Source organism: Eretmochelys imbricata, chromosome 9 (assembly GCF_965152235.1).
Source record: "Eretmochelys imbricata isolate rEreImb1 chromosome 9, rEreImb1.hap1, whole genome shotgun sequence".
NCBI classification, from domain to species: Eukaryota; Metazoa; Chordata; order Testudines; family Cheloniidae; genus Eretmochelys; species Eretmochelys imbricata.
In genome coordinates, this window is record NC_135580.1 from 48,210,506 (window position 1) to 48,226,699 (window position 16,194).

A 16,194-nucleotide genomic window follows, 5' to 3' on the forward strand; every position below is an offset into this window, starting at 1 on the left:
TAAAACCTTGAAGGATTCCTCAATGAAGTAAGTCCAGAAAACTCAGACAGAGAACCTAGGAGCAGTTACAGAACAACCCACCTTAATTCCACGTGCTTCTAATGCAGACAGAGCTGTGTGTTCTTTAATCCCTCTATTCCTGTGGCACTGAAAATGTTTCTCCAGCAGTCGTGAAAAGGGCTCTTCTTGTGGGAGGGTGGTGGTGAGGATGCTGAGCCAGCTTGCCCAAGATTTTTGGGGTCAAGCTGAAAAAAAATGTTCATGCTTGGACCAGTACAGCCATGTAGGCTTTAGAAATGATCAAAAAGGGATACCATAAAGATTTTCAGTGTTCTCCTCCTATTGCATTCCTTTTTCCCCACCCAGAGAAGTAGTAAGTCATACTGGACTCAATTCAGAACTTACTATATCCATCAGCAGAAGAGAGGAGCAGGTTTATACTTCAAATTCTGTATTATCACTAAAAAACAAAACAAAACAAAACTGGAGGCTTCCACCCATTACTCACTTTCTTGTCTTTGGATCTGCAGATACGGAAAGCACAATTTGGATGGAAATGTTAGCTCTCCGTATTTTGGAAATTGCCCCTTCGTGATATCCTTTGTTCAGCTGATCTAAGAGAAGTCTTTCTCTGTGTCCCCATTAACTCCTGCTAATCAATATTTTCTCCAGTTTGCTATCCAGAATCAATGTTTGCAAATTAAGACTTTGCCACTGAGCCTCTCACTTGCCACTCGGATGTTTCTGAAACTGATGAAGATCCTAGTACCAAGTTGCACATAGGAGGGACTCATATCTTTCATTACCTATTTAACCTCTTGGTAAAAGCTTTGTCCACAGAATCAGCAGTCCAGCACAAATCCAGGACAACTCAGGTTCATAGTTTAACTTACAGTGTAACTCCTTAATGCCACTTCAAAACACCTGCCACCTGGGGACCAAATAAAGTCCATCTTGGGCCTTGTCTAATTATTTTGTGAAAAAAGCCTCAAGACATATAGTACACAATAGATCAGTTTCTCAATACTCCACAGTCTTGACATGGAGCTGCTTTTGGTTAACTAGCTTGGTAGTCTAATATGTAAACATAGTCCCATAGGCAGTGCTTTCTCTGTATATGTCTGAATAATGTTCTCATAAGAAATGGGAACTTCCTATCTCTTGTAGGGTCGGGGCTGGCATCTCGAGTCCATATGCTCGCAACTTTCTGATCCTATGCCGCCTAGCCTCAATTTAAGTTAGAGTTCTGAGGAACAAACAGCCCTAATGTATGCCACTGGTGTAAGGTCCCTCAGTGACCTTAAACCATGGGGTATGAGGCACAGTTGTGCTTTACTCTGCCTTGCTCCTCCTCCTTTCTCCTAGCCCATCCGCTGGCATGCATCTGACTCACCCTTTCTTCCTCTTATGCCAGGGGTATGGAGAAGGCTGGCACAGAAGTCAGTTCTTCAGCCTGCCCTAGCTTTTTTCCAGGTGTGAGTTTCCCTGTGCAGAGGGAATTCTCTGCTGGGCATATCTGGCCATTTGAAGTCCACATGTTGCTGCTATGTTCAACCATGCCAAATGGGTTTAACAAACCACAGACTATGACCCTTAATGCTTCATTCTATGCTTTGTGGAAGTCTAGGCACAACCTACTCAGCATCAGTAAACCCCTGGTGGAGCCTCTATCAAGGCCTGGATGAACAGAATATTTTTCTATGTTTCAAGGCAAATAGTCACACCAGGAGACTTTCTACAGAATAAATCTTCTTCTTTGAATGCTTCCTCATATCAATTCCAGTTAGATGTGCACACGCTGCATACACGGCTGTCGGAGAGTTTTACCCCAGCAATACCTTATGCGTTGGCTGTGGAACTCCCTGGAGTGGCACCTTCATGGCACTCGATATATACCCCAGCCTACCCAGTGCCTCCTCAGTTCCTTCTTACCACCCTTGACAGTTGCTGGAACTGTGGAGTCCTGCTTCACTTGCTCTCCACTCTCCCTAGTGTTTATCTAATAGTTAATAATTTATAGTTGTTGTCGTTAGTTGTAGTTGGTTTACTTCGTGTTAGTGGGGTTGGGGGGCGTTGCCCTTCCTCCCCGATTCTTCTCTTGGTCTCATGCCCAAAGCTCAAGGATTCAAGCCCTGCGGTTCCTGCTCTAAGCCCATGCCAACGGGTGACCCCCATGACTCTTGCCTGAAGTGTCTCGGGGAGGCTCATCAAGCAGAGAGGTGCAGGATCTGTAAAGGGTTTCGTCCCCAGACTAAGGAGGAGTGGGATTTTTGTTTAAAGCAGCTCGTCATGGAGGTGGCTCTTAGCCCTCAGCATCCTGCAGCGTGCTAAGAACCAGCACCGTGCACCTCGGTGAGCAGCGACCTGGCAGCAGCAGCAGGAGTGGCACCGCAGTTGGACTCTAATCGAGACCCACAGCACTGATGCTCCCCAGCATCGCAACTGGCGGCATCGGCCTGGCACCGCTCCCATTCTCCTGACCAGAAGCAGCACTGGAAGCAGGAAAAGGGTGGCCCGCCTCTGCAGAGACCAGTCTCCCTGGAACCGCCAGTGAAGATGCGTCCTGGAGCGGAGCATCTGGGGGCACAGGCTACTACCCTGACACTATTGACAGTGGCCCCGAGGGGAGAGCCGTTGAGTCCGGTACTGCTGGACTCCCTGGCGTGCAGCATGGTTGAGACCCAGTTGCCATCTACCCCAGATACTTTTGCATCTGCAAAGGATCTTATTGCCATGACGGCATCGGCATCCCTCCCGTGGCACCATCCCAGGGCAAGCCGACCCTGAACCACCCGTCGGCACCACTGGTTGAGCTACGTCACTGATCCCGCTCTTGGCACCATTCCCAGTCCCGCCGCTTGCAGTCCCAGCACCACTCTCCTTTGTGGCGCCGGTTGTACTCGCGGTGGTGCTGCTCTTGCTCCTGTCGCCAGTCCAGGTACCGCTCTGCCCACTGGTTGTTGTCAAGGAGCAGATCCTGGACTTGCCGCCATTCAACATCTCTGCCCAGATCCAGGTGCCGTTCCAGGTCTCGGTACCAGTCCGCTCCCCAGCCTCACTCACCGTTGCCGTGAACTGGCGCAGATCTGCTTGGCACCGGCTTGGCCATCACACTCTGCTTCTCACTCTTTGGGATCAGAGGCGAGGTCATGTTTTTTGGACCTTAGCTTCCTGGAGGGAGGGGTAGGGTCTTGGCGGGCGCAGGGGCCCAGTCAGTGGCCGTTCTGGATGCCATGGGCATACCACCAGGCCCAGAGTTCTCCGTCTAGGGCTTCAGTCCCATCCGAGCTGCGAGTGCCAGAGGCTACTGCCAGCCAGCCTGCCCCGGGGGGCACGGAGACTGTGGTGGCTTCTCTCCCCGCTTCAGGACCTCCTCAGACACCAATTCCTGGATTGGCCCCCAAAGTCAGTGGCACAGAACAACTAGCCCCAGCTCTCAAGGAACCCTACACGACCCTCTCCCCCGCGTGGCCGCCTCCTTACCCGACGAGGCAGTAGCAGGCACTGCTGTCTCGGGTCCCACTCCGATAGACCTCCGTGCCCACCAGGACCTCCTGTGCTGGGTGGCACAGAATATGAACCTTCGGGCGGAAGAGGAGGTAGAGGTGGAGGACCCCATTGTGGACATTCGGACTGCAGAAGCTCCATCGGGGTGGCCCTGTCCCTTAGTCAGACCATCCAAGATAATGTCAGGACAATCTGGCAGACCCCTGCGTCCATCCCCCTGACTGCAAAGGGGGTGGAGCGGAGATACTTTGTCCCCTGTTTGCTCGTGGTTGCATCCGTGAACGAAAAGGAACGACATGGCCAGCCGGCCCCAGCAACCAAATCAAAGGACGCCAAGTGCCTTGATTTGTTTGGACGCAAAGTTTATTCTTCGGGGGGACTTCAGCTCAGGATTGCTAATCAGCAGGCGCTCCTGAGTCATTACAATTTTAATTCCTGGAACTTCATGCTGAAGTTTAAGGAGTTGGTACCTCCTGAGTCCAGAGAGGAGTTTGGGACTCTGGTTGATGAAGGCAAAACAGTGGCACGGACCTCTTTGCAGGCCTCGCCGGACCCTGTGGACTCTGTCGCAAGTACTTGGTCTTCAGGGATCGCGATGAGGCGTATCTCCTGGCTATAAGCCTCTGGCCTGCCCCCAGAGCTTTAGCAAACACTGCAGGACCTCCGCTTTGATGGCGAGGGCCTGTTTTCGGAAAAGACTGACTCAAGGCTACATAGCCTTAAGGATTCAAGGGTGACAATGAAGTCCCTGGGCCTGCACACACCGGCTACCCAGCGGAAACCCTTCACGCCTCAACAGCCACAACAATGCGCATATCGTCCTCAGCTGAGATAGGACTTCTTTAGGAGGTGGGGACATAATGGCAGGAGGAAACCCTCCAACCCCCCATCAGGACAAGGCCAGGGCCCGACCCAGCCTTCGTCGGGCTCAAAACAGGCCTTCTGAAGGGATGCCCGAGGATGGTGTACCGGACCTCACTCAGGATCCTACCCCACCTTTCTTGAGGCGTTTATCCAATTTCCACCATGCTTGGTCTCAAATAACCACGGATCGCTGGGTCCTCTGCATGGTGGAAGTGGGATACTCTCTCCAATTTTCTTCCTCCCCACCCTCCTTCCCCATCCCTCTTCAGGGACCCTTCTCATGAGCAACTCCTTATTCAGGACGTTCAGACACTCCTTGCCATGGGGGCAATCGAGGAGGTTCAGAGGGAACTAAGGGGCAGAGGTTTTTACTCCCGATATTTCCTAATCCTCAAGACAAAGAGCGGGCTTCGGCCCATTCTGGACCTGCACAGATTCAACAAGTTCATGGTAAAGTTGAAGTTCTGCATGGTTGTCTTGGGCACAATCATACCTTTCCTGGAGAGTGGTATGCCACCCTCGACAGGAAGGATGCGTATTTCCACATAGCTATTAATCCAGCACAGAGACGCTTCCTCTGCTTTGTGGTCAACCACGAACACTATCAGTTCATGGCCCTCCCCTTCTGTCTCTTTGCGACCCCTGAGTGTTCATCAAATATATGTCAGTCGTGGCGGCCTTCCTCCGTCGACGGTGGGTGCAGGTATACACTTACCTCGATGGCTGGCTAATCCAAGGATGCACCAGGGAACAGGTGCAGTCCCACCTGTTGGTCATGGACACGTTTTTTCAGCTGGACCTCCTCCTCAATGTGGCAAAGTCGATTCTAGAACCGACCCAGAGAATAGAATTCATCAAGGCGGTTCTGGATTCCATGCAGGCACAAGCCCTCCTGCTGGATGCTCGTTTCCAGGCTATAGTGGGGCTCGTCTGGATCCTTTAGAGCTTCCTGACCACGTCGGCAAGAAGTTGCCTGAGTCTTCTCGGCCACATGACTTCCTGCACATATGTAACCAGGCGTGCCAGACTTCGACTCCACCCGTTGCAAGCCTGGTTAGCATCATTCTATCTCCAGGTGGAGACAGCCTGAACTTGGTGGTCACCATCCCGGAGTGGGTCCTGGCCTCCCTCTGCTGGTGGCTAGATTGCCGGGTGGCATGCAGAGGAGTCCCATTTCGAGCCCGCAGCCCTCCTTGTCTCTGGTCATGGATGCGTCAGCCCTGGGATGGGGCGCCCACCTTGGGGACCGTCAGATGCAGGGCCTATGGCCTCCGTCCGCGCTCTCCCTTCATATCAACTTCTGGGAGCTGATGACGGTGCGCTTTCCCTGTCAAGCTTTCCAGGAGCGGCTGCAGGGTTGTTGTGTGGTGGTCCTCACAGACAACACCATGGCCATGTTTTACATCAACAAACAGGGGGGGCCCACTCCTTCCTCCTCTGTCAGGAGGCCGTTGGACTGTGGGAATTCTTCATAGCCCGATCTTATTCACCTGGTGGCATCCTTTCTGCCTGGGGTCCAGAACATGCTGGTGGACCGCCTGAGGAGGTCCTTCTGCTCCCACGAGTGATCGCTTCAACCGGATGTCATCCACCCCATCTTCCGAAGGTGGGGGTTTCCCCAGGTCGACCTGTTTGCCTCCTGCAGCAATCAGAAATGCCTGGCTTTCTGCTCCCCGGGCTCTCTCACAGACGCCTCCTGCTCCCATGGACTGGTCGTCTATTTTACGCCTGTCCCCCATTCCCCCTTGTGTACAAGGTCCTGCTCAGGGTCCTGCTCAAGCTGACTCCGGGGCTGGAGCACAGGGACAGGGCGTGAGTGATTCTGGTGGCTCCAGTGTGGCCCAGATAGCGTTGGTACACCACGCTATTGAAGACGTCCGTGGACGCTACAGTCCCATTGCCTCTTCTTCCTGACCTGCTTACTCAGGATCACGGTCACCTCTACCATCCTGACCTGCAGTCTCTCCACCTCACGGCATGGATGCTGCATGGCTGAACCCTTCAGAGCATCTGTGTTTGGAATCCATACAGCAAGTACTGATGGGCAGCAGGAAACCCTCCACTTGGGCCACATATATGGCTAAGTGGAAGAGGTTTTTGTGCTGGTGCACCCAATGCAGCTTGCCCCCTCTCCAGGCGACCATGCCTCTCATTTTGGACTACCTCCTGGATCTGAAGCAGCAAGCCCTGTTGGCATCCTCTGTCAGAGTTCATCTTGTGGCCATCTCGGCGTTTCACCTGGGTGCGGATGGCCACTCTGTCTTTACCAATCCCATGGTTGGCAGGTTTCTCAAGGGCCTGGACCACCTCTACCCCCAGGTTCGGCAGCTGGTCCCCACATGGGACCTTAACCTGGTCCTTTCCAGACTCATGGGGTTCCTGTTTGAGCCGCTGGCCACCTGCTCCCTTCTCTGTCTCTCCTGGAAGATGGCTTTCCTTGTCACTATCACGTCAGCGCGGAGTGTCTCTGAGCTGAGAGCCCTCACCTCGGAACCCCCTTACAGTTTTCCATAAAGATAAGGTGGAGCTTCGGCCTCACCCAGCCTTTCTCCCAAAGATTATGTCAGCCTTCCATACCAGCCAGGACATTTTTCTCATGGTTTTCTATCCAAAACCACATTCCAGTCCCTGGAAACAGTGGCTGCACTTCCTTGATATCTGTAGGGCCCTTGCCTTCTACATTAAGTGCATGAAGCTGGTTAGGAAGACGACCCAGCTCTTCGTTGCGGTGGCGGACCAGATGAAAGCCCTCCCGGTCTCCTCAGCAGATCTCTTTATGGATCACTTCCTGCATCCGCGCTTGCTATGATCTGGCTCGTGTACCGACCCCAGCCCTCACCGCTCACTCCACAAGGGCTCAGGCCTCGTCTGCCAGGAGCTCTGCAGAGCAGCAACTTTGTCCTCAGTGCACACTTTTGCCTCGCACTGTGCCATTGTCCGGCACGCCAGAGACGATGCGGTATTTGGTAGAACGGTACTGCAGTCCATGTTACTTCACTCCGACCCCACCGCCTGGGTAAGGCTTGGGGGTCACCTGATTGGAATTGATATGAGCAAGCACTCAAAGAAGAAAAAATGGTTACTCACCTTTGTAACTGTTGTTCTTCGAGATGTGTTGCTCATATCCATTCCAAACCCGCCCCAGTTCCCTTCTATCGGAGTAGCCGGCAAGAAGGAACTGAAGAGGCGGTGGGTCGGCTCAGGTATATATCGAGCGCCATGAAGGCGCCACTCCAGGGTGCTCCACAGCCGACCCACTGGGTGTTACTAGGGTAAAACTCCATGCATGCGGCATGCGTACACATAATTGGAATGGATATGAGCAACACATCTTGAAGAACACCTGTTACAAAGGTGAGTAACCGTTTTTTCCGGAGCTTTGAGCAGCAGTAAGCTCAGTAGAGAACTTTCTTCACAAAATTCCCCAAAACAGTTTTACCATTCACATGGCAAGTGATAACAGAACGAGAGTGGCCTGTGTACAATTATGCCATCAGAAGATTAACTCTTTATAAGGGACTAACTGTCTTGAGCAAAATGATTTACGTACATGGCAAGGCTGATCTGCAAGCTGTTTGGATCAGGTAGACCACACAAAGGGGAGCTATAGGTATGAAGGAACTAAAGAAATCTTATATTAAATGACATAGATTCATAGGTAGAACTCCTGTTGACTTCAGGAGGGCCAGGATTTCCACCACAAATTTAGTGGCAAGAAGCGACCATATCATCAATTGTATTTGTCCATATAAATCCAATTATTGATTAATTTTAGTGGTGTGGAAAGAGAACAGCTAAGCCAGGGGTGGCCAACATGCGGGTCTTCAGAAGTTAATATATGCCTTGTATAGGCACCGACTCTGGGGCTGGAGCCACAGGCGCCAACTTTCCAATGTGCTGGGGGGTGCTCAATCCCAGGCTCTGCCACAGGCCCTGTGCCCACTCCACCCCTTCCTGCAGCCTCCCCTGAGGCACTGCCCTCGTTCTTCTCCCTCTCCCCCAAAGCTTCCTTCACGCAACGAAACAGCTGATCAAGAAGTGCAGGGAGGGAGGAGGAGGAGCTGATCAGTGGGACTGCTGGTTGGCGGGAGGCACTGGGAGCGAGGAGTGGGGGGGAGCTGATGGGGGGCTGCTGATGTATTACTGTGGCTCTTTGGTGATGTACATTGGTAAATTCTGGCTCCTTCTTAGGCTCAGGTTGGTCACCACTGAGCTAAGCCTTTCTTATGGGCAAATAAGGAGCTAATAACAAGCTGTAGTTGGATGGTGATGAAGGGGAAGAACGCATTTTCAGAATAACAATGTGCGGTTGGTCCCTGTGAACTTGGTAATTGTGTCCTAAGGTAAATAGGATGCAGTAATTCTGTAAATAAGATTCACTAGTTATTGTGTGAGTATATGACAGAGATGTTTTTGTTGCATTGACCATAATTTTTAAATTTCTTGTCTTTTATGAATAATTGCAAGCATGATATTGCATTGTTTTATGTATTTATTGTATTGGTTAAGACTAGTATTATGGAATATGTCCTGTTAACTCTTTGGTGCTAGGAATTCGTACTTCATAACTTGACATTACACATAAAATGCCTACTAAGTACTTATCACAACAGTTGTTTATTGATATGTATAAATGGTTTACAAGACATTTCGAATTAATTCATTCAAATGTTATAACTACACCCAATTTTCATTATGCTGTTCCCTTTATCTAGTCTGCCAATAAGAAACCTCGAAAATCTCCAGGAGATAAGAGCCGTTCTGAACCTGGAACTAGAGGAATAGGTCGTGGAAGAGCTAATGGTCACCCTCAACAGAATGGAGAAGGCGGGGACCCTGTCACTTTGTTTGAGGTGGTGAAACTGGGGAAAAGTGCGATGCAGGTAAAATAACTAATGTGGTGTTTGTTCATCTTTGTTACAGCTTGATCACTCAATATTTTCACTAAACTGTAACAAACAACTTTTGTAAACTAGTGTGTAGTAGTTGTTTTTTTGATGACCTGTATCAGACTGACGGAATCTCTAGGTATTATGTTAAGATTTTCCCATCAGCTTGTATGTTGAAGTAAAGAAAGAAATATGGAATGTGATCAAGCTGGAGATTATATGTGGAATAACCATAGTCCTAGAAGAAGTCTTCTACTTCAGTTAATTTCTTCACTATTTTGTTATTTTAAAATGGAAAAACAAGTGAGTACGAATATTAGGGAATATATTAAAGCAGCTTTTTATGAAGGTTATCATGTATTAAGTATAGCAAGGCAGAAAAGATGTGAGATGTTTAATCACAGCAGGTAAACTTTTCAAAAGTACTGAATTGGCTTAAAGCCCAAGTCCCATTTTCAATTCTAGGGAAAAGGATTCACAGCCTTCACCTCCAGGATTACAGGCTTTGGCTAGTGGAATCATTCCACTAGAATGGGCTAGTCAATTATTTTTTGTCAAGATCCAGACTCCAGAGAAAATAATTTAAATTATCATAATATAAGTAAATAAAAAGATTTCGGGGTCCATTCAAAAGCGTCTGGATTTGGTCTGCCATCCATCTGTTGACTACCCCTGCACTAGAGCGTTGATTTTCACTGTGGACCCCTAGGACTGCAGTAACCTTCCTTGTGCAGTGTAGGAATGAAGTATTTTGACAACTGAGTAGTAGAGGATTTAGATATTGGGAAGGAAGGTAAGGTTATGAGAGAAATGCTATGCTTGGTCTGATGCTTATATACGTATGAGCATCTCTTAGGGAGATTTAGGCTAAACCACTTAGGTGCTTTTGAAAATTTTATTCTAAATGACTTAGGCAAAGTCCTAATTTCAAAAATCACGTAATGAATTTAGGACTCTAAGTCTCAATGACTTTTACTAGCACTTAGGCTCCTAAGTGCCTATGTCACTTTTGAAAATGAGACCATCTGAAGTCACTTAAGCCCTTTTGAAAATTTTACGCACCAGACATAAATCCATGATGGGACTGGATTGTGGATTAAAGTAGAGAATGTAGCAGTAAACCTGAAGAAAATCAGAATTCTAAAATCTTTTACATTTTGTAAATTTGGGGATGTAGGTGTTCCTCCTCTTATCTAGTAGGTGAAGACAGAACAAATTTTCTCATAACAGAACTATGGAAATCTTCCTGGTGCATTTTCTTCATTTTGTTTTACTGCATCAGAGCTATCACTTTTGTTCATTTTCAACACATTTTCAGTTTTTCTTTGGCAGGATTCCAAGATTATTTTGGAATTTGTTTTCAGTTTTATTATGAGGTAGGAAATATGATATGATCTGTGTTGGGTGTTTATCTGAGAGCCATTGATATAAATGGAAGCCAGAGAAAAGGTACAAATGACTGCTTTGCTGGTGGAGATTTTTTAAATTTTTTTTGTGAGTGCCTTTGTGAGTGGAACTCAGTTGTTTAAGAATAGTTGCATTGCTTCTGTTCTGAATAGGATCCATAAATATAGCAAAACATAAAGGTGGTGGGAACACAGACTCCAATGGTACAACCTCTTCTTGGCAAATTTCAAAGGAGAAATTTGTGTGTGTGTTGTGACACTTTGGGATTCAATTCAGAAGAAACTGAGATAGGGAAAGTAGCAGTTCGTTCTCTCTCTCTCTCATGAAGGACGTGTGCTGAGCTTGTTGGAAGAGGGGACTTGTTAGAGGGCAGGAGCCCTGGGCACATGAAGAAAGTAGTAGTGTGGGCGAGGTCGCTCTCATGCCTGCGGTAAAATTTTCAAAAATGCCTAAGTCCCATTTTCAATAGTAGCTTAGGCACTTAGGTGAAATTTTTACTCCGGTCAACAGTAAGAAATGACTCATTACTGACAATGGGTGTTAGTACACATAGATCTGAAATTATGCATATCACTTGTTTAGTTGCAAGTGTAGACAGAGAATAACCACGTTCACCAGTGTTTCTGAAACCACAGTTAAAAACTGGTCAGACTTGGATATATATATATGCCTTTTCTCCCCTTTCATTCCTTTTGAGGGCCTCCATGCTGACTTGTAGAGATTGTTGTATGCAGTGTTGTTGTAGCTATGGTGTTCCTGGGATATTAGAGACACAAGGTGGATAAGGTAATATATTTTATTGGACCACTTCTGTTGGTGGGAGAGACAAGCTTTCAAGCTGACACAGACCTGAAGAAGAGCTCTATGTAAGCTTGAAAGCTTCTCTCTCACCAACAGAAATTGGTTCAATAAAAGATATTACTTCACCCACCTTGTCTCTCTTATAGAGCTCGTGACACGATCATTTGGAATGGACAGAGTTGTTGTTAGTGGCTCTTTCTGTGCAGATCTTTGCAGTGCACAACAGTAACATTACTGAACCTACCAACTTTCAGAAAACGCTACATATTCTTTTGTTGGTAAGATGGCACTCCATCTACATATACATGTGCACAGATGTGTTTTTTTTTTAAAAAGTGCTGGGTAATATCTCTCTTCCTATAATGGAAACTGAATCTTTTCAATCAATAACATAGTCTTTGAAATTACAAAGCAACTTTACTGCTCTTTTGCTTCATGTAGTTTTATTTTCAGGCCGTCCTCCTGTTACTGTTTACCCTCAGGAGATCTCTGTGCTCCTAGATTTTTCTGGCATTGTCTTTGCGAACTCATCAAGCTCAAGTGAACTCACTTCACATTCATTGCAGACCTTCCCTGTATCTTGATCTGTGGTAGGATTCATTTGTGTCTTTTGTTCAGGATAAGGTTCTTCTAAGGGAATTGTAATTGAAGACGTAGAGTTGTTTGTATTTCTACGATGTGCTACTCTTTGCAAATATTCCCTGCCACTGTCTGTTGTCTTTTTTGTTAGGTGCTGCCTGTACTCATATTGACCGTTCTGTGTGGAGTTCAAAGAGCTTTTTGGTATCTGTGTCATAGTAGTATTTGGCTTGTTGTCATTGCTGTTTAATTTGTTCTCTCAACCTTTCCACTGCAGCTTTGTTCAAAAGTTGTTCTGTAAGTAACAGTCTGTATGTGGTGTGACATGAGATGCCATGCTGGCCTGCTCTCCATGCCTTCTGTTGGTGTATTTTCCCAGTCAAGTGATGCTGTCAATGGGTCTTTGTCATGCCTGTGCGCCTTTTTTAGCAACTACTTGTCAATCTTGAGAGCTGCTTCTGCTTTACCATTAGACTGGCTGTGATGCAGAAAGGATGTGATGTGTTCAAATCCTGCTTATGCTGCAAACTAAAAATTTACCTACAGGTCTACTGAGATCCATTATCTGTAGCTACAGTTTATGGGATTTTGTGCTGATTCTTCATAGCATTAAGTGGTAGAAACTGCTCTTGTGTGCATGGGATTTTTTCCTAATAAAATCAGAAATTATAATCAAGCATTCGGAGGGATACTTGATTTCCTAATAAACATAGATCCATGCCTGACTTGCTCTGCGGTAGACCAAATATTTAGTGTATCATGAGAGATTTGCTAGGAATTCATTGCAGATACTTCACTGGTGTATGAAATCTTTGACTTCCCTGCTTATGTTGGGCCAACACAGGACATCTTAACCTAATGTAAACATGTTTCAACACCAACAGGCTTCAGTGAATGAAAGCTAGCGTTTCAGGATTTCAGACCTTTAGATCTTTACCCTACTGCCTTTATATAGAATACCATTTTGTAGTGTCAGTATATTTGAAGTGAATATTGGCTAGACAAAGAAAATCTAAGTGGCTTAGCAGATGTCTTCCTGTCTGGTCATCCTGACATAAAGACTGTTCCAAATGCTTAAAATTGACTGTGCATTTGGGTATGTCGGTATCTGGGTCACTTGCTTATCTGTCACACAATAGAAATCTGCTTGGTTGATGTTCCTGATGAAACTCCACCTCCTGGTGCATGTAGAAGATTTCATAATCTTCTACATGCAAGGGCTGTCAAGCTGTCTTTTGGCATTCGTGCTGTGGACAAAAGGTATGCACAGTCAGAACATCAGGATGAACATCGAAGACGGTCTTTTGCATCGTACATTCAAGTGATATTTTTGATATTTCAAGATACTTTGGAGCTGTTAACAATAGCTTTTTGAATATTGATTCCAAAGGTTTGTTGTCTTTTTCTGCATGGATATGATCATGGCCCAGGAGATACTGGTCAAACTTGGTATATGAAAAAGTAGTGAGTAGGAATTCGCTCTGTATTTGAGCATGGGTTTGCTTTGTTGGAAAGTGTGTCCTGGAAGCAAGTGATGACTTGCTTTGACTGATCATTTTGTAATATTGCTGTACCCATTCCACATTCAGTAGCATTATATTAAATTATACCATAATATTTCAGGATCAGATGGTTAATTGCTCACTTTTGGACCTGTTTGAAAGTCTTTAGCTTATGGATTTCCCAACACCATCCTACATCTTTTTTAGTCAGTCTTTTCAGGGGTTTACCGGTCTGTGAGAAGTATGGAAGAATTAACAAATCTCAAAAAGGACTATATTTTTTGCACATTTTTGTTGACTGGGCATGTCCAAAGTTACTCAGACCTTTTTGTGGTCTGGTTTTCATAGATTTTTGAATCCAAAAGTGACCATTGTTATAGGAGAGCAAAAGAACGTTGAGACTGGTTTTCTGTTTCAACTTCACTTTTCTAAGTGCTCTAAAATCTACAGTTACTTGGATTGTATTAATACCTGGTGTGCCTCATAGGGATGCGGGGTTCTGATAGTGATCCCAATTTGGGCTGACTGGAAAACTGCCTCTTTATCACAGGTCCAGGGTTGGTTGTTAGGGAATGTCCTGATCATTGAATCCAAGTTCACCCCTGGCATTGAGAGCTGAAGTCCAACCCAGGGCAGAAATCTAAATTAAAAAAAGGAAGCAGGCATATTGCACCAGTGATCCTCTAGCAAAGACAATTTTTATTTTGAGGAAGTGCAATCCAAGAAAAGCATAACATTCAGAAGGTGCGAAAACTTTTAAAAAAGAAAACATAAACTATACAGGCAAATGCTCTCTGGGAGGGGAGGATGATTAGGAGTGGAAGAGTAGACGGAGGGAGGGGTTGGTTGGTCAGGTGATAGGGAAGGGGACTAGAGGGAGTGGGAAGAGGATGTGCGGGACATTGGCAATGGGAATGTGGCGGTGTTGAATTCTCTTATTTAATTTGTTCCTCTCGCCAACAAACCTACATGCATTTGGTTGGAGGCATTCTTCTTTCTTATATGTTCTCACCATTACTGTAATCCTGGCTGCATCCACACTTGCTTCTTTGAAAAGCTTCCATTGTTCTTCTATGCAGCGTTGTTGTAGCCATGTTGGTCCCAGGATATTAGAGAGACGAGGTAATATTTTTGTTGGACCAACTTCTGTTAGTGAGAGAAACAAGCGTTCGAGCTTACACAGAGGTCTTCTTCAGACTCTAGTTTTTCTATGTCATCTGTCAGTGTTTTTAACTCTACGAATCTACTGGGGAGTTGCACCTTGAAACGCACCTTTGCTGACACATCTGCTAAATTTCTACTATTATGCTCACTGCCTTGAGTGAATATGTCATCTTTAGTTTTATTTTGATTGTCCCAGTGACAAGATGGTCACTTCCAACATCAGAGCTGGTATACACCCTGGTGTGCAACAGTTATCTTCACCAAGACCTACTAATGAGAACGTGTTCAAGCTACTTCTGGATGAAGACATCATTTGATCTTCATGTCAGTTTGTCTGTTCTTGTGTGAGAATAGTGTTTCCCCAAATGCAAAGATGATCTTGTCTGCAGAGTTCAACAAAATATTCACCATTTTCATTCTGCCTTAGGATGCCATATCTGCTCATCATGTGTTCATATCCAGTATTATCAACAACAACCTTTGCATTTAGATCTCCCATCAGGATAAGGATGTCATATTCCTTGGTATTGCCAAGGATACTCTGCTGTCTCTCATAAAAACAGTCTTTGATCAGTTTGTCATTATTAGTTAGTACTGAACAACTGTGTCTTTTGCATGGATCGTCAGTGAGCAGTCTGTATTCTTAAATTAACAGGTTCCCATTCTTTCAGTAGCTTCCTTACTCAATAATAAGCCTTCTTATTCCTGATGTTTATCATCCGAATAGGGAACAGTCACACTGATGATAATTTGCCTTTTCCAGTCCATCTCATCTCACTCAGTTCAAGTATAATTAGGCCAAAGATTTTTATTTCTCTGATAACTCATGGCAGTCTGCATGTGCTCCAAAGCGATCTAACATTCTAACACCGAATTCTTTTCTTAACCTTACTTGTGAAGATACCCTGTTTCAGATGGAGAGCTTCCTTGTGGCTTTGATTCTCCATTATTACAGTGTTGGCTAGATTTACTGGTTGGCCAGAACTATCTTGTCTTCTGTCCAGTGGATTGTAGTTCTCCACAGCTGGTGTTTGTATTTGCAAGTCTGACACTTGCCTATGATTTTTGTTTCTGTAACAGCATTTTTTACATTTGTTAGCCTGACTCTCAACAACCTACCAGGAAGGTATGTTTAATCTGGCTTCTACCCTTTGACCTATCTGTCTTTGGTGACCCTACAAAGAATTACACTCCGTCCAGCATAGCTTTCAGGGTCTTCAGAGCTCTCAAGCCTTCCCATCATGTCAAGGTACTGTCCCAGCTATTCTAGAACAAAAATATGCCAATAAAGACAAGGAAGTTAAAAGATCAGCCAGAAGAGATGAGAGAATAGATGGAAAGCAAAGCAAGAGAAGCTGAGAAGGTATACAAGAGAAGGGATTATAAAAAGCTTTTTCTAGTATCCAAACACCTGACATCACAGTTCTCAAATTGTTGAGGCATTGTGAAGGCTTTGGACGGTACACTTTTAACATAGTGGA

At 45.9% G+C, this 16,194-nt stretch overlaps 1 protein-coding gene across 4 annotated transcripts in view; it reads left to right on the top strand.

The window, feature by feature from the left end:
* STAG1 (STAG1 cohesin complex component) overlaps positions 1–16,194 on the top strand; it is a 373,810-nt gene that overhangs the window by 86,291 nt on the left and 271,325 nt on the right. For all 4 annotated transcript variants that reach the window (XM_077825490.1, XM_077825488.1, XM_077825489.1 and 1 more), the window contains one exon: positions 9,087–9,254. In XM_077825490.1, coding sequence (XP_077681616.1) covers positions 9,087–9,254 — 168 coding nt within the window. The remainder of the gene's footprint in view (positions 1–9,086; positions 9,255–16,194) is intronic.